At 33.5% G+C, this 19,312-nt stretch overlaps 2 protein-coding genes across 2 annotated transcripts; one reads left to right on the forward strand and one right to left on the reverse strand.

Annotated features, from left to right (window-relative positions):
- Positions 1-1,026: 1,026 nt before the first annotated feature.
- Positions 1,027-8,761, forward strand: LOC122037770 (phytochrome-interacting ankyrin-repeat protein 1-like). The gene is made up of 3 exons (XM_042597217.1): positions 1,027-1,649; positions 4,496-4,667; positions 8,291-8,761. The coding sequence occupies exons 1-3, from the start codon at positions 1,512-1,514 to the stop codon at positions 8,500-8,502; spliced, it is 522 nt and encodes a 173-aa protein (XP_042453151.1). The 5' UTR covers positions 1,027-1,511; the 3' UTR covers positions 8,503-8,761.
- A 7,168-nt stretch (positions 8,762-15,929) lies between these two features.
- Positions 15,930-18,855, reverse strand: LOC122037772 (succinate dehydrogenase subunit 4, mitochondrial-like). The gene is made up of 2 exons (XM_042597219.1): positions 18,561-18,855; positions 15,930-16,650 (listed from the first exon to the last, which is right to left on the reverse strand). The coding sequence occupies exons 1-2, from the start codon at positions 18,792-18,794 to the stop codon at positions 16,165-16,167; spliced, it is 720 nt and encodes a 239-aa protein (XP_042453153.1). The 5' UTR covers positions 18,795-18,855; the 3' UTR covers positions 15,930-16,164.
- Positions 18,856-19,312: the final 457 nt, after the last annotated feature.

The following is a 19,312-nucleotide window of genomic DNA, read 5'->3' on the forward strand; positions in this document are numbered from 1 at the left end:
CCGGAAAGAAGAGATTTAAAAGATTAACAGGAGAGATAAGAATGGGATATTTTTAATATTTTTTTTATAATTTTAAAATTAGAATGATCTTTTTATAAATAAAGAAATATAACCATTCATTTTAGTAAAAACATTATCAAATTCAGCAAAAACGTCCTAAATTTTAGGGATCATAAAAAAAAGACACTGTTTTTTAAAAAAAAATCAAATGAAAGTCCTCCCATAACTTTATTTCAAAAATATCTCTTAACCGAAAATTTGGTAAAAATGCGCCTCAAATTTTTATAGATAATCAAGTGAGTTTTTTTTAAAAAAACATTAAATAGGCATCCCTCTTATATTTTCCTTTAAAAATATCCTTTGACTCAATGTGGTAATATAGCAACTAACAGGTAACTTTTATAATGTATAAAAGTTACTCAATTATAATTTATTTATAATGAATTTAAGATTTAAAATTTATATATTGTAAAAATTATCTAGTAGCTATTATAATGTATAGGAATTACTGGATAACTAATACAACATGTTTAGTATTAAATTAGGATTTATAATTTTGAATTTAAGATTTAAGTTTTAAGATCTTTAAATATTATTATATCAAAATATTATTTATTAATTTATCAAAAATATTTAAATTTCATTAAAATTATTTTAAACTGTTATAGAGACTATTATGTATCCGCTGAATCTTAAATCCTAAATTATAAATTCTAAATTCATTTTAAATATAGTGTAATAGCGACTAAGTATTTTCTATATAGTGCAGAAGTTATCCAATAACTTCTACATCCAAGAATATTTTTGAAATAAAATCATAAAAAAATTATCCATTTAATTTTTTTTAATTTTTTTGTTTTTTTGAAATAGAGCGCTCTTCTAATGCCACCATGCGGAATTTGACGGGAGATGATCCGGTCGACCCATGCTAGAAAGCGCACTACATCTTCAATTCAGAACCTGTCGGCCCGCTTGATTCGGGTTTTTTTTATTCCACCCCACCTATAAATTCCTTTTGTGTGGACGGGGGCAGGGAAAGAATCAATCCCTAGAAATCGGTTTCGGCATGTGGCCGTCACTTTGATCTCTTGCGTTGCCGATTTCTTCTCGAACGTTGCCTTCGTTCTTCAGTTCCGTTTAGGGTTTTTCGTGCTATTCGATCGGAGCGAACAGGCGTCTTTAACTATGATTCTTTCTTCAAGTATCATCGCTCCGATCTCCTTCCTCAATAGCCTCCGTGCCTTTGGCCCTGGACTCAATCCTTTCGCACCCTTCGGCATGGGAAACTACTCCGCCTCCCGCTAAGTTCTTTTGCTTCCTTGACTGCCCTTGCTATTATGTAAAGCTTCTGCCTTGATTCGAAGTTTGCATCTTCTGTCGCTTACTTGGAAGGACCAGATCTTGGTTCTCTTTTTGCTCAGAAAGAAGACCGTTGTTTCTAGTGGTTTTCTAGAAATAAAACTGTAATTTATTCTCTTCATTGCGGTGTTTGATAATTGGGATCTTGAGATATGCCTCCTGAGCAGCAGCAGGTGAAGACTCGGAGTTGCTTGTCAAGTAGACATCTTTTCAAGCAGAGGAGCAGGGAAAGGGATGACAGGGGCTGGACATTGCTACACATTGGTGCCAGAAAGGGTGACTTGAAAGAGGTTGGTGTCCTTGACTTGCCGTTTAACTCATCTACTGATAAGTAACTTATTAATTGCTTCTTATACATATAATCAGAAAACTTTTTCTTTTTGGCGTTTTCTGATTTTTGTTATGAATTAATGTGCTACTCAGGTTAGTGAGTAATTCCGGTTTCTAGGAAATGGGGAAATTACATGGTCATGCAGCTAGACTTGTCGGTATGGCCTAGTTTTTATTAGCAAATAATTATGCAAAATGTCTAATCGGGGCTTGGATATAGCAGGTGATGCAAGCATGATATTATTGTGTTTGATATTCAATATGCCCCTATTGAATAGGTCTGGGAAAGTCAACAAGTCCCAACCTCTTACATTTTTTTTAAGGTAGCAACCTAATTAATCTTCACTTGAAATTTTTTGTATTATAAAGTCTAGATGGGTTCCTCAAGTTTTTGGATGGGCAATCCGACTTTTGGATGTGTGTCAGTGTTCAACTTTAACTAAAAACACCATTAAAATGGAGTCGCAATCAGACTATTGGGATACAAGATCAGCCATTCAACTTTAAGTGAAAACAATCTCAACAATGGACTTCAAATGGGAAAACAATTGGAGTGTTTTTGTTCCATTTGATGTTTGGTTATTGTTCAAGTTTAGGCAAATTCATTCAATACATGAATCAAAGACATAATTAAAACTTGTAAAAAATGAACATCTTAGCCATAGGAGTTTGTAAATAACACTATAGTAAATAATTGTGATAGACTATGTCAGAACTCTATCAATTACTTAAAGTGGCTGAAATTTTGTTCATAGTCTATGAAACGACAACAACAACAATAGCAACCAAGTCTATGAAATAACTATTAAATATAAATTAAACTATATTCTTAACCTGATCAGATATTGTTTTATACTTTACTCATCATAGATGTAGGATTGTTGTATTCTTGTCAAATATTTTCTGTATCATCATGAAACTATTATATCTTGTCAACATGTAGCACTCACTTTGTATGGATTTTGATAATTCATTTTTTTGGATATTATATCTGTGGTTAGATAGATTTTTAGGTAAATTTTATTGAAACTTCAGGTTATGATTCAGAAAATTAAAATAACTATCATAGTTCATTTAACATAACTCTTTAGTATCTTTTTAAAATTCTTTGAATATTATAAAATGCATTGATCTGTCGTACGAATGCTAGTTATCATTAGTTTTTTTTGGATTGTTTGTTACCGACTTCTGCTAACTTAACACAGAAATGGTTAACTCATATTTTGCTTTTTCCTGCATGTATTTGTATTGTGTTACATGTGAATGATGTATTCTTGCACCTGGTTTATGGGTTTTATTCTTGTTAATTAATATGATCATAACAAGATTATATTGGAATGTATTTTCTTAAAAAATTATTTCTTTGATGTTAACTGTTTAAGTTAGTTCTTACTTGTAACAGAAAATTTATCTAAGGTTTCATGGTCCCATTATGCTACATTGCTACTAACATTAGTGAGTATTTGAATTCCTTATTCAACAAGAATGACCTTATGCAGTATTGATCATCTGTTAGGTGGATATAGGGATATAAATGAACTAAGCCGCTCATGAATTATTCGAAGCTCGATTCGATAAAAGTTCGTTGAGCTCGTTTAATGAGGCTCGTTAAGATAAACAAATCAAACTCAAACTTCATAATATTCGACTCATTAGCTCGTGAATATGTTCGTTAAGCTCATGAATCAACTTTTAAATAAAAAAAAAATAGTTTTGATATTGAATTTATAAATGTTACACTCTACTTGTGAAACATATAGATAAATGTATTAAATTTATTTATTAGAATAAAATTATAAATTTTAATAAAAATATTATAATTTTCTCTAAATATATAATTTAGTTTTTAATGAATATTTAAATTTATAATTTATATTTATTAAACTCGTTTAGGCTCGATAAAAGCTCGAATAAGCTCGTGAGTTATGAATATATTCGTTAAATAAAGCTTGAGCTTGGCTCGATTATAAACGAACTAAACTCAAACATTCAAGAGTTCGGCTCGGCTCGATTACACCCCTAGGTGGATATGGATTATCTCTGAGAGAGAGAGAGAGAGAGAGAGAGAGAGAGAGAGAGCAAATCACACACACACACACATATATATATAATGCCAAAGGTGCTAGTTGCTTCTTGTTACATAAGGATTCAATGTTTCAAGAATTATATTGCAATGCCCATATATTTTCTATGTGAATAATTTTAATTATTTTCATGATATCATTCTTGGTATCTCTTATTGATCTTGGTATCCAAACTTACAAACATCTCCTTATTCTTATGAAGGATATAGATCTTGACTTTGGAGTGTTAAGTAATTGTTGCCCCTTTAGACTAAAAGAAAAATTATATTATGACATATTCCATTACTAGAAAGGATAAGATAAAAGATATTTCATATCAGAAAGCAATTAGGTGTAGCTCAGATGACATTGACTCATTCAAAGACAAGCAATATATTTTAGAGTCGAATCTATTAAAGTGGAGTATGAAAAGAAATTTTCTGGTGATAATAAGAAACTGATATAATTAGTTTGAAGAGTGTTGCCTTGCATACTGCTCAGTAAAGGGAGAAAACTCATGTAGCTGAATTGGTACAAACACCACTTGGTGATGATAATGATGACAATGAAGTGATAGGTATTGCTATAAATTCGCTTGTTAATCATTTATTTTTCAGATCATTGTTTGAAGGTAATAGTGAGCACGAATGTCTTACCTTATTACATCATTTTTCATTAGTAGTTTTAGCCATTATAGCATCAACCTTTATTATTTGATTTGTTGTCACAATTCATCTTTGTAGGTTAAGCATCTTTTGGATGGAGGAATGGATGTCAATGTCACTACTTTCGGTCCCAAGGCTCATGGTGTAACTCCTCTTCATCTTGCTGCACAAGGTGGGCACATCAAGGTTATGGATGAGTTACTGGAGCGGGGTGCTAACATTGATGCACGAACAAAGGGAGCTTGTGGATGTAAGATTTATGTCTTGAACTATAGCTTATTATATTACTATTCCTTTTCATGGTTTTGTAACTTTTTACTGTACCATGTCCCTTTGTCTCAAAATGATAAATGAGCTGTTTAAACATGGATTCTTTCCTTGCTTGGAAACCATCTGTTATGATGGTTATTTTTTCTTTGGTAGTGTCATTTCTTTTGTCTCCCATGTCTCTCAGACATGAGAACCTAATTTAGGCCCCCATATCAAGTTGTAGGTTAAGAAGGTTGATAGGCTAGAAGAGGAAACTACTATTGATTAGGGCTCAAGTATATTGGGTCAATGAGGCCTAACAAAATTTATCAGTTCTTTTAGCTGGGTTTTTCATGATAGGCTTGTGTCAGAGTGGTCTTATCTGAGACAGTTAGGTGTATGGAAAGACTACCCATCAAACAACCATTGGTTCATTATTATTGACTTAAAGTTAAGCAAGTATATTATTATTTGCTGTAGTTTATATCACTTTTAGCTTCTCTCGAGTTATGATTGCTCCTAGTGAACTTTTCCTCTTATGTGGCTTAGCTTTTATGTGCCCTTTTTAAATTTTTCTGGTAGGTACAACTGACATTTCTTGTTACTACCCTACTTCCATCTCTCCCCAAACTCATAGATCGCATGTAGCCTATTTAGCTGGGAATTCTAGGGGTGGGCGTAGGTTAGCTTTGGGCTTATTTATAACAAAATATTGATCCAACCTGAGTTGGATTCGGGTTAAAAAAATACCGATATACAAACCTATATCTGATTTTTTTTCTCTTAAAAAAGAAAACTGAAAGTAAAATTTTTTATTTGATTCAGTTTGGTTTGGTTTGGTTTCAGGGATATTTAACTTTCAAGGATTTGGGGGATTTTGAATTTTTATACTAGTTCCACTAAACTTTAGAGACACAAACTATAAGGTGTGATACAAAAAATCATATCATATGAAGAGTCTAGCAGTAGAATTAGTAAAAAATATATAAGAAATTTACATTGATACAAACTAAACAAAATTATGAAATTGAATAAAGACCAATAATTCATAAGAACTATATCAGAACAATATGCATTAAGAAAACACCAACACCTATAACTCTAAAGAATTTGTACAATTATTCTTCTTACTAATATCAACCATCCCAAGTGTGACTAAATGAAAGCTTCAAAGAAATAACATTATTTACTATTAAACATGGACCCTAACTATTTTAAAAGGAACTGTTAAGAAGGGATGTCAGAAGGGATGCCACAGAGATTTGTGTGGCTAATCTGGAAGAGAGGACAATGAAGGTTAAAAATAATGTGGAAGGAAAAAAGGATAACACTGGAAGGGATGTTAGAAGGGACAAACACAAAAAAAAAATATCCTTGTGAGATCGTGGAACTTTTGAACGGTTATATCAAAAATTGGATACAAAAGAAGGGGAAAGAGACATTTATAGAATAGCTAAAGTGAGAGAAAGAAAAACAAGATATCTTAGTCAAATAAAATGTATTAAAGATGAATGTAATAGGGTATTAGTAAGCGATGGAGAAATAAAAGAGCGGTGGAAGAAGTATTTTCATCAACTTTTTAATGAAGGTTTAGGAGACCAACTTAACTTGGGTAATTTAATTAGGTCAAATGAGCATCGAAATTTTAATTTTTATCGTAGAATTCAAACTTCAGAAGTAAAACAAACTTTAAATGAGATGTACAATGGAAAAGCCGTTGGACCAGATGATATTCCGATAGAGGTGTGGAAGTGCTTAGGAAAACAAGGTATTGAATGGCTTACAAAATTATTTAACATGATATTGAAAACGAAAAAAATGTCTGATCAATGGAGGATAAGTACTCTAGTTCCCTTATATAAGAATAAGGGAGACGTACAAAATTGTGCAAACTATAGGGGTATTAAACTAATGAGTCATACTATGAAACTTTGGGAAAAAGTAATAGAAAAAAGATTAAGGAAGGAGACCACAGTGACAGAAAATCAATTTGGGTTTATGCCTGGAAGGTCGACAATAGAAGCTATACATCTTCTTAGACAATTAATTGAAAAATATCGGGAGCAAAAACAAGATCTACACATGGTATTCATTGACTTAGAAAAAGCGTATGATAGAGTCCCAAGAGAAATTATATGGCGAATTTTAGAAAAGAGAGGTGTTAGCGTAACATATATTGAACTAATTAAGGATATGTACGAGGATGTAACGACCAGAGTAAAGACTTCAGGTGGAGTAACTGAAGCATTTCCAATAAAGATAGGGTTATATCAAGGATCAGCTCTAAGCCTCTATCTTTTTACACTAATTATGGATGAACTCACTGCGTACATTCAAGACACTGTACCGTGGTGCATGTTGTTTGCAGATGATATTATTTTGGTAGATGAGACACGTGAAGGAGTAAATGCTAAGCTAGAATCTTGGAGGGAAACACTAGAAGGGAAAGGTTTTAAGCTTAGTAGATTAAAGACAGAATATATGGAATTTAAGTTTAGCAATATTAGAAGTAATGAAACAATTGTTAAGATAGGAGAGGACGAGTTGCCTAGAACCGAGCGATTTAAATATTTAGGATCATTTTTAGAAAATGATGGAGGGATTGAGAGAGATGTCTTACATAGAATACAAGCAGGATGAGTGAAATGGAGGGGAGCGTCGAGTGTTTTATCTGACCGTAAAGTACCTCTTAAACTTAAAGGTAAGTTCTATAAAACCGCAGTTAGACCTACTATGTTATATGGAGCTGAATGTTGGGCTATGACTCGAGCACACGAGCAGAAGATGAGAGTTGCAGAGATGAGGATGTTAAGGTGGATGTGTGGACATACAAAGATGAACAAAATAAGAAATGAGAGCATTAAAGAGAAAATCGGAGTTGCATCTATTGAGGGAAAACTTCGAGAGACACGTTTAAGATGGTACGAACATGTACTTAGACGACCAATAAATGCTCCAGTTAGGTGATGTGAAACTATGATAAATATGCATATCAAACGAAGAAGAGGAAGACCAAAAAAGACTTGGTTAGCAATAATAAAACAAGATAAAATATATTTAAATATAGATGATGATATAATAGGAGATAGAGCTCAATGGCGTAAAAGGATTCATACAGCCGACCCCACCTAGTGGGAAAAGACTTGGTTGTTGTTGTTGTTGTTGTTGTCTTGTGAGATCGTGGAACACAATAGTGATGTTTAAGGGGACATGAAAAGTGGAAGTGGCATGGAGTTGCTGACATTGAAGTTAAAGAATTGGAGGCAAGAGAGGGCAAGGGGAAGATGGCAAAGGGTGGATCTTTAAAACTAATTGATCAATCTCGTAAGATCATGGAACAGTAGTAGGTGGAACGGGGTCAATTTGATTTGGCTTGGATATATTGGGTTTTTGCCCACCCACAGTGAATTATATTTCTTCTGTCGAATATAAAGGCCTCATAATGTATGTGCATTTGACTGGCACCGGAAGCAATTGCAATTGCAAAAATAATAATATCCATAATCTAATTGGAGACTTTTTGTATTTTGTGATTATATATATTATAATAATAATATCCATCTTCAAGATGTGCTTGCTGTTGTACTAATAGGCTCATTTGTGTACTTTGTTCTGATGAATCAGGGACTCCTCTCCATATTGCAGCCAAGGAAAGAAATAAGAAAGCTATCAAGTTCCTCGTTGAAAATGGTGCGTTCCTGCCACCAGATATGAATGACAACCGGTTCAATCCACCCCTCCATTACTGTCCTGGACTTGAATGGGCCTACGAGATCAAACGCAAGCAAGAAGATGGTCTTTCTATTTCTGGAACTTCTTATAGCTCGGAGAGCTAATAAACCTGATTCTGCAAAACTTGCAAGTATCATCATCTCTTAAAACCCCATTAACTGTTCCAGAGGAAAGTGACTACTTGATGTAAGATTTGACGACTGTCAGAGGATGACACAGCTACTGGAAACCTATCAATGTATTTGCATTTCAAATAATTCATATCTTACACTTAAAAGTTTGCTTGCACTTTCTTAGGGATTCTACTCCTGTAATTCCAATCGACTTTTGACAAGGGATAATATTAGTGAAAAGGGTTGGCTATTTAGATGAGTCTCCACGGTTTCGATGAACTGGATAATTTGATTACTGGAAAAAAAATGTTGTTAGAATATTATCTCCGGGACTGTCGAGAGATTATATAGTTATATTTCTTGCTGCACTTCGTGCGATCCTTTCAGATTCCTATTCGATACAAAGTCTCATGGATCATACTTAATGTTTTAGCTTTAAAGGTTCTCTTCGATGCATGATCCCCTAGTAAAAAAACATATTGTTCTATAGAAATGTGTGCCCTCGAAGATAAGAATTAGGTTTGTTCAATCCGTCGGTTTACCAGTTTATTGGTTCCGATTAATTTTGATTTACCGTTGGTTATGTAGAACCGATTAATCAACTGATATTCTTCCAGATTGAACTGGTTTCGGTCGGTTAACCGGTTCCAACCGAGAACCGGTGGGCCTAGGTAAGTGGGATGTGGGCTAGTTATTGGGTCTTTTTGTAAAAAAAAATACAAACAAATTAAAAGAAAACTCAAGCCAAAACTCCTACCGTGCCCCCTCTCTCTTTCTCTCTCCTCGACTCCGTCAAAATTCTCAATTTTTGCCCTAGCCGACTGGTAGGCATCGTCGCAGACGTCGAGTCACCGACATTGTCCAAGAGCAGTCTCCGCCACCCCGCCATCTTGTGCTACTGTGTTGATCGATGCTGGCATGCTGTTGTGTTGCAGACGTAGTCGACAATGGTTCAACCTTCTTACAAGCAGAAGGAACAAGAAACTCCAATCACATCCAATCAGAGGCCACCATGGCATCGCCGGTCATCGTCACCGACTCCGTCAGAGCGCGCAGAAGCAGTCACACTCACACAGGTAGCACCATTATCACCGTAGCAAAAGAATTGAAAAAGTTGTTTTTTCTTTTTGAAACTTGGACTTCAAAACAGAAGCGACAACGTGAAGAATTAATTGTGCTCGATATATTGTAGAATGACCCAATGGTAACTGAAGAATCTAACAAGAACACTGAGAGTGACGACGACTCTGGCTCATGATCAACTAAAGATATCAAGAACAAACGAAAAAGAGCTGGGGGTGGTGTTGGTTCTCGAAAGAAACATTCAGTCGTCTGGGAGCATTTTGAAACTTATATTGATAAAGATGATGGAATTCAAAGGGCAAGGTGTTTGCATTGCAGTCATGTTTACTATGCGGATCCAAGCAAAAATGGCACTACATCTCTGAGACAACATATTCCTAAGTGTCCAAACAATCCTCTCAACAGAAAGGACTTAAAGATAATATAAAATCAATTAACTTTTGTTTGAAAACAAAGTTAATGAGGTGTCTGGCAAAGTAAAAGTCAATTTACAGGCTTAGAAATTCGATCAAACCACAATTAGAAATGTTGTTTCTTATATGATCATAGTAGATGAGTTGCCTTTTAGATTTGTGGAGAGTAAGGATTTTCAATACTTAATGAGTGTGGCTTGTCCTTCATTTTCTATTCTATCTCGGTCTACTGTTACTAGGGATTGTTAAGTTATATATGAAAGAAAAGGATAAATTGAAGTCGTTTATTAAAAATGAAAGTGGTAGGATTTGTTTGATGACTGATACTTGGACTTTAAAACAAAAGAAATGTTATATGTGCCTAACTACTCATTTTATTGATACTGACTTTAAGATGCATAAGTGAATTTTGAATTTTTGTCCTGTCTCTAGTCATGAAGGCAATGATATTGGTGAATTGATTTATAAATGCTTGCTAGATTGGGCATTAATAATATGTTCATCGTGACAGTTGACAATGCAAGTTCAAATGACACAACAATTCTGTATTTGAAAAGAAAAATATGAATTGGCCTAATTGCATATTAGGTGGGCAAATGTCTCATGTTAGGTGTTTAGCATATATTCTGAATTTGATTGTCAAAGATGAGTTGAAAATAACAGATGAATCAGTGGAGAATGTAAGGGCAGCCATAAAGTATATTAAAATGTCTCCGGCTAGGATTGGAAAATTCAAAGAAACAGTTTTACTTGAAAACATTGAGTACAAGAAGCACCTTGCTTTGGATGTTCCAACTAGATGGAACTCCACATACATTATGCTTTCCTCATCTTTAAATTATATTCGAGTTTTTCAATCTTATACTAAGAAGCATGGTGATATGGTAGTAGCTCTAAAAGAAGATGATCATAATATGCCTTGTGTGATTATTTGGAAAGTTTTTATCATGTCACTAATGAAGTTTCTGCCAGCAATTATGTCACTTCAAATGATTTTGTATTTCATATTAGTGAAATTGATGGTTTGATAAAAGAATTGAATAAAAGTCTTGATCTTAATACAAGTACAATGGCATATTCTATGGGTGAGAAATTTGACAAGTATTGGGGGGATGTATCAAAAATGAACAAAGTTGTTTATATGACTGCTGTTATGGATCCAAGACGAAAGTTGGGATACCTTTCTTTCATGCTTACAAATATGTATGAGAAGGATAAGGTGGAACCTTATTTGATAGTGTAAAACGAGCCATGGAGGAGATGTATGATGATTACAAGAGATTGTATGGGTCTGGAGATTCTTCTGTAACTTCATCATCAACTTCTGTTTCTTCAAGTTCACAAGATGTTCCTGTTTCAGATGCAACAGATTCTTATGTTTGTGCAAGAAATAGAGAAAATATCAAACATCGATTGGAAATACAGTATCAGAAATCGAAAGCCAATATTGTAACTGAATCAACTTCAGAATTGCAAAGGGATTTGGCTAAGCCAGACCATCCATATACAAAAGGGTTTGATATCTTATCTTGGTGGAGGAATAACAAGGTAAGATTTCCTATACTTTCTGAGATGGCTCGTGATTTGCTTGCAATACCAATTTCTACTGTAGCCTCATAATCAGCATTTAGCACTGAAGGTAGGGTATTAGTTTTTTTAGGAGTTCTTGAACTCCTAGAATCGTTCAAGCGTTGATTTGTACTCAAGATTGGCTTTGGCCTACTGGGTCTCCAATGACAGTTGAGGAAAATTTATTAGAGTTATAAAAATTTGAAGCGGGTATTATGTTTGACTATTTTAGTTTTTGTAATGTTTAATTTATATAAAATAAAGTATTAACATATATTTTTGGTTGTAGAATTGAGTCCATCAAAAAAGGATGGTACTTTTTTTGATAATTTATAGTGATTTCTCTCTACCAAGATCATTATGCAAAATTGAGAAACGATTAGGCGAATCAAGTGAAAGTCAAATTTTATGAAAATTTTAAAATATATTCTCAATTTTTTTATTTTATATCTAAAAATTGGCTTTATTTGTAATCTTTATTTGAATCTTTCATTCTCATGTTAACATTTCTGTTTCGATACATTTGCAGATTTTAGGATTTGAGGTTGAAGAGTTAAACTCTGAAGAGTAAAGAGTTCAATTTTAAATCTTTTAGAAATCTTGAATTTGTGTTAGACAAAGAGATAATGTTTGATATTTAACATGCGTTGATGTATTTTTAAGATATTTTCGAATGGAATAATTTTAGTTATGATGGTTAATGGTTATTTGGAAGATGAAGATTGTTGTTAACTTGTTATTTGTTAATTTTAGTTATGATGGCTAATCGTTATTTGGAAGATGAAGATTATTGTTATTTGTTAGTGTAACGTTAGATTGTTAGACTTGGACAAATTTTTTCTTGTTGAATAAAATTATAAAATATTGTTTGCTGAATAAGAAGTTTGTGGACTGTGGTACAAAATGTTGCTGATTTGGAATTGCTAATGATGCACAACAGCCCTTACTGTGCTGAAATTGGGCACAGTATTTCAACAAAGAAGCAAAGTTGATCGTCGAACGAGCTGCACAACTTGATATCGTGGTGACCAACAAGCTAGCATTTTTATCAGTGGCATGCCATCTTGTCACCTCTACCATGAAGTTCGGTTCTGAAAAGGTTATCACATTTTTATCTCTAGGAGATTCTCCTAATAGTCCGACTTGTTCACTGGAAACTTAATAACAAGATTTTGACTTCTTTCTCTTATTATTATTTTCTATGAAACACGTTAAATGCTTCTATTTTTAAAAAGCTATAGTTTATCATGGTAACTTGTTGACTGATGTTCAATATTGTGCGGGTCAATATAGTTTTGATGAAATATATATATATATATATAAAGTCCAGCAGTTGTTCAACATCAATAATAAAAAGAAAAAAATAATTTAAATATTTTTAAGGAAAAAAGCAACACTTCTTCTATTAGATCATGTAAAAAATTAAAAAATAAAAATTCTCAAAGAGCAAGTGCAATGCTCCCACCATTGTATGGTTACATAATATTGAAGTCAATTCCTTTTTAAATTATTGTCTATTTTATTCATGTAACAAGAGGCTCACTGTCTTAGTGTGGCTTATCTTTTAGAATGACATTTTGCTCTCTCCATTATACTTTGCCAGCTTTTACAAGATAAAAAAGATTTTGAATTACTGATTTAAGGTCTTATCAAGAAGTTTGCCATGTTAGTTGGTTTGGGTTTGTAGATATTCTGCTTTTAAAGATCCCTCACAAATAGTCAGCGTTTTCATAAATCACTTAATTGCAGGTACTTGAGGTAACTTCGCAATCGGTGAAGATATGCTACATTGGTGCTGTCTATCTGAAATAGCTAGATCGGTTAACAATTTTAAACGGTTCGGTTAACCGATTTTAAATAGTTTCAGTTAACCAATTTATCGGTCAACCCGATCAAAAAAAAATTCAAACCGGAACCAAATCGGTAAAAATCGGTTAACCCGAACTGTTTAAAACCGATTAACAAGAACCGGTAGCCTATCAATTTCGGTCTAATTTTCAAATTTTCAATTATTTTACACAGCTCTAATAAGAATCGATAGAAGTAAATAAAGCAGGTTTTCATATGGAAAGATAATTTCAATGGCTTTGTGAAAATTCAATACTTTTCAATTCTGGAAATTTATCATATACTGCTCGGTTATGCCCGATGGGAGTTTTACAATGAATGTACAAAGAATATGATTTAAAATTTTGATCCGTATTAAAAATTCAGTTCTAAATTAGAATGATACGGTTTTGATATCTTATTATATCAATATGATTTTAATATTTTTTAAATATAAAATATATTAATTAAAAATAAATATTTAAAATAATAAAATATTATATACAAGAATGATACCTGCATGAGCGAGGGTAGGCAACATCTGACGTGGATGATCTAACAGAGGCAAAACTCAATTTTTTATTTCTCTCTTATCTGCATTCAACAATTCACTTCTCTCTCATTTTATTACATGCAAAGTGTACTTGCAGGTTTCTATAAACCAACACTAAGGTGGTACTGATGGTGCTGACACTACCAAACTAGTATCATCTACCTTGGTGCTAGTTTCTAGAAGCCAGCACTAAGGTGTCAATTTCTACAACCCAAAATCAAAGTAGATGATGTTGGTTCGGTGATGTTGATTTCTAGAAATCAGCACCACCTTACATACAATCAAAGGAGAAAACAGTCTCGTTCCTTCGACTCAGGAGGAGGCCCGGGCGAAATAATAAATGAGGTCCAAATAATATTTTAATAATATACAATTCATCTACAACTATTTCTTCAAACATTTCTATTTATAAAATCTTCTATAATATTATGAGATTCAAGATTTTCCAAAATATCTTTTTCAATTAAGTTTCCAATTTCATAAATCTGAAAGTTATTTAAAAAAATAAAAAATAAAAAAATTCCAAATACGAAATATGAGAGAAGAACTGAACCTTACCGAAATTTGTAGACCAGTCACCGGTGGAATATGAGTTTGGAAGTAACAGATGCACTAGAAATTTAAAACCGCAGATGGAAGAAAATTCTTCTCCAAAGGATCAAATCAATAAAAACTTTAGGGCACTTTCACAATGATAACTGAAACTTAGAATGAAAAAATTAAATTTTTGGAAGTTTAAAATTTTAAATATGCAAAAAAAAATGGAGATTAAAAATTAGATTTTATGGGTTAAGGGATTAACTTTATAGTGCACGAATAGAAAAAAAACATATTTTTAGGTATCATCTCTGTGAATAAAAAAAAGTCATATCTTAAAAATTCTATAAATAATGGTAAAAAATTATCTTGAGAAGGGAAAGAAATTAATGAGGAAGCAACAACAACAATAACAACAAAAAAAATTGCTTGGAAGACTTGAAATGAAAAGAAAGAAACGACTCACCTAACAACAGTTTATATCGTTTGTTTCACTTTACAACAAATTTTCAATTTTCGATTCCTCACTTTGCAAATTGCAACTTAAAAGGGTACAAGGAAAAGACAATGTCATTAATGCAAATAAGGAAAAAAAATTCTAAAATCTAAATTTGGATCCAACTACTTAAGGCCCCAACTATATATTTACATGTCTATATTACATAATACTATAAAAAATTTAGGCCCCCTTCTCCCCAAAATAAAAATTATTGGGGAAAAATAGAGAATTGTTGCATGTAAATGAGGGAGAAAAAAAATTATATTTTTACCATGTCATATCACCTACGTTAGATGTAACTTATAATTACTTATATAAAAATATATAGAATACCCTTTTTTGATATATACCGATGCGACCACAACAGCCGTAGAGACTCAAGCATGCCAATGGCAACGGAACGAAATATTTCACCCATATCAAACAATCCAACACAATTTTAAACCATCATTTTCAATATTTTATTATTTTTATTATCATTATTTCAATTCTAATTTTTTATGCTTTGCCCTATATTGTGAATATTTGACCACAAGATGTCCTTTTATGTGACGGGAAGTCGGAGTTCACTACATATCATCCCCAGCAGTAACAAGCCCCCACATTGGCACTCGCCCTGGATATTACTCAATAGATCAAGATAATTATTCAATAGATCTGAGATCAATTCCCAATATATAAAATATCTGACTGAGTGTCTGATTTTTTTCATGTAAAAGACTGCTGCATTAAGATAAATATCCCTCATAATTTACTCTCTTCCAAAGGATATGAAGCTGCCTTAAGAGGGGTAGTTAAGATGATGACTTGACCTTTTACTCCAATAAAATTACACGAAACAGCAATGCAACATGTTAGTAGCTAAACTTCAATATAACGACAAAGACAATCGACCACCTGAAACAATCACATAGCTTCAATTGTTCTCATAGGCAAGTCCAACAAAACCGGATTCAACTGGGACTTTATTAAAAGGCAATCATCCAGACACCAGGGTTCCCATCAAGTCATTGCAAATTAAAATAGAAGCAAGTCAAACATAACCTCCAAATGCCATCATGAACTTGAACCTAATTGAAAAGGGGGATTGCGAAATCGAGAAGTCATTCGTTGGTCATCATCCGACTTCCTTATCCGCCAGTCTACATCTTGCAGATGAGCCTTAGAGGACATCATACTAGATTGAAAGCAAGGATGGTGTCCTTAGCCAAGATGAGTAGCAGCAAGCTGAAATATATCAAAACCCATTTCCTTGTGACTTCATGGTGAATGTAATCCAGAATGATCTCCTTGTAAAACCCATAGATTTGCCAGTATGTGCACAAGACCAGCATTGATGTAGTTAACTTTGATTTTGATACAAGTAGCAACAATGGTATAAGCGCATATGTAGTCTTTATGGAGAGCTCCATTCTCTTCACCTTCAAGCTTTCATTAACTAATCCACTTTTCCTTTCCCTAGTAAGGGTCCCCTCAAGTGGACTGAAAGCAAGAACCTTTGAGTCTTCATTATACTTATGCTGAGAGTTCAAATTATCTGCTGGACAGTTCATTTCTCCAACGTGTGCTTTTGTGTGCAAGGAACAAGCCAACCATCGTGGATTACTATGTAATGAACTAAAAGTGAAATTTGAGAGAATCTTGCTACGGACAGAAGTCTGCATAGTGATAACAAACATCAAAGATTCAAATTGGTGACTACAGAGAAGTCAGTATTCAACAAGGTTTTGACTAGCTTTTTTAGGTCAATATAACGTTGAACATCAACAATCGGCTAAAAAAGAAGATAAATGAAGCTAAAAATTGGGCACTAAAGGTGATGAGTTTGGCTAATTACAAAATAGAAAATAATAAATAAAATCCTAGAATTGTTTTAACAAGAAACACAAGAGAAGGTATGGTGTCATGTATTTAACATCTGTCTCCACATCATTAATTTTTATTATCAGAAAGACAAATGAAAAATACCCAATCAAACATATACTGAAAAATAAAACATGTAAAGACAAGGTAAACGGAGTTAAATCTACGGATATTCTATGCATGTTAAGTGGGCACATTTGCATTCATGTAATTATTATTAAAATTAATTATATTGATGATGTATATTGATAACTGAAACATGTACTATTTGAGTTTAAACTTGTGCATACATAAAGATTTGGGAAAGAAAAAAAAATTGTTATAAAAATATCAGATGATCATTCCTTTGCACTTATCTGTTCTTTTTGCATTTGATTCGTTGATTTGGTCTGAAAGTACCAAATGATCACACCATTACACTTATCTGTGCTTGACAACATAACCTAGATTGCTTGAGGTCTGCTTGTGTAGCACCACATAATCTAGATTGTTCATGTTCTGCTCATTTAGTTCCCTCCTGACTGATAACTATACAATGCTAATACGTCTATTTGTTTAAGCAAACTGAGAGAGAAAAAACTCTGGGAACACATGCAAATAGCATATGCAACATGGTCAAGCATGGCATATGAACTGCATGAACACATTTTAATTCACTACATATTTTTTAACAAAAACAAAATAAAAAAGGCAATCTGTATTCCATGCTCACTTTTCTTGGTTTTTCTGTTTCATCCCAACGTGACAAAATAGAATGAAGAAAGAAAACAACCCCTCACTCCACACCCCAGCTATTTTTCTTCTTACCTTTCTTTAATCTTTCCTCCTTCCTCCACTGTTTTTCATCCTTGTGCATGCTCACTCCTCTCTCCCACCAATGCATAGTTTACAATAAATTCGTGCTGAAACTACAATTTTTATTTCCTCAAGTAAAAAAAAAAAATAAAGATGCGTTCAATCTGTAAAACCACCTATTTACACCAAAATATTTAATAACACCATTGTGATTTCTCATCAATTATGGTTTTATGAAAATAAAAAAGAAATATTGGATATGTAGAAGAAATATTACTTTTCTCATCGTAAAGAAATATTTCCTTACGTATATAAGACCAAGGTTGCCTACTTTTCTCTTGAAAACCCCAAGTGATCGGATTCAAAGAAACCTCTTATGGTTTCATAATCCCATATTTGTGGAAAGTAAAACACATGATCTAGTAATATCGGTCAAGGATTCCAGCATGAGATTTTAATAAATCATTAAAAATAAAATCTGTAACATGGAAGTAGAGAAAAAGATAAACCCCTGTCAATCAACCTCCTAAATGCAACTTAATTCATGTGAAGTTTCGCAAAAAAATGCAACAAAACAAGCACGAATATGATGGGAAATTCCTGTGCAAATTCCTACTTTACCTAAAACGAATAAACTTTCAGGTCATGCGGCACCGCCTGGCTAGGCAAGATTATGCTTTACTCAGCGGTCTGCGTATAGGCTCAAGATAAAGATCACAATAGCAAGAGTTATATTTATAGTTTCTCTTATAGCATTCTACACAGATCAACGTACCAGAAGCGAAAGAATCGATCTTACTATAACTAATAGTACCAGGAAGTGGGGGAAAACAGGTCAAGATGAAAACCCAATTGGTGACTCAACTGCAAAGCAAAAAAAGGGAAAGGGAAAGGGAAAGAAAAGGGTCACCTTCTCTGAACCAAGGTTGTCGATCACCCTAGGCGGGGCTAGTGTAGGAGTAGCTTGTGCGGCGCGATCCGTCCATGGAGCAGCGGATCCGGCGCCCGACAGCGGGCGGGAAGCACCGCAGCCGAGGCCCCGAAGGAACTGGGCGGAGGCGAACGGCTCACTTAACGCAGAAGGGCGAAGGAGGAAGCGATGGAGAGGTAGGGTTTTGGATCGGCGCGAGAGTAGGGAAGCCATCGCCGATCGGCCGATGTGACTGAGCGAAGCACGAGACCTTGATGGACAGCCTATAACGGATGCAAAACCCGATATAAATCTATATATAACAGTCGTATTGAACGGTAAGGTAATAACGTCCGACGTTACCTAGTATAGTTTTTCTACAACATAAAATTAAATTAATCTTATTTAATTAAAATTATTACACATTCAATATTAAAATACTTATTACCTGTAATGGTTGACTGCACTGATAAATTCATTCCTAACATTAATCGGCATAAAATAATGTCTACCAAAAATAAAATAAAATACTTGTAAACAATTTTTATAAAATTAGTTTACATTATAATAATTTGAACAAAATTTTTTACCACAACAGTAGCAATTAGCAAAACTCGTAATCGGAGTAGTGCAACAAGTTTGATATTTTCTAAATTACAGGTTAAAATAACTACTTCACTCGTCTGCAAAATTCGCGATCATGGTTGTCAAGATTATCATGATTTTAAGATTTTATAACCTCTACAACGCCA

This window comes from Zingiber officinale, unplaced genomic scaffold, assembly GCF_018446385.1.
Source record: "Zingiber officinale cultivar Zhangliang unplaced genomic scaffold, Zo_v1.1 ctg79, whole genome shotgun sequence".
In the NCBI taxonomy this organism is placed as follows: Eukaryota; Viridiplantae; Streptophyta; class Magnoliopsida; order Zingiberales; family Zingiberaceae; genus Zingiber; species Zingiber officinale.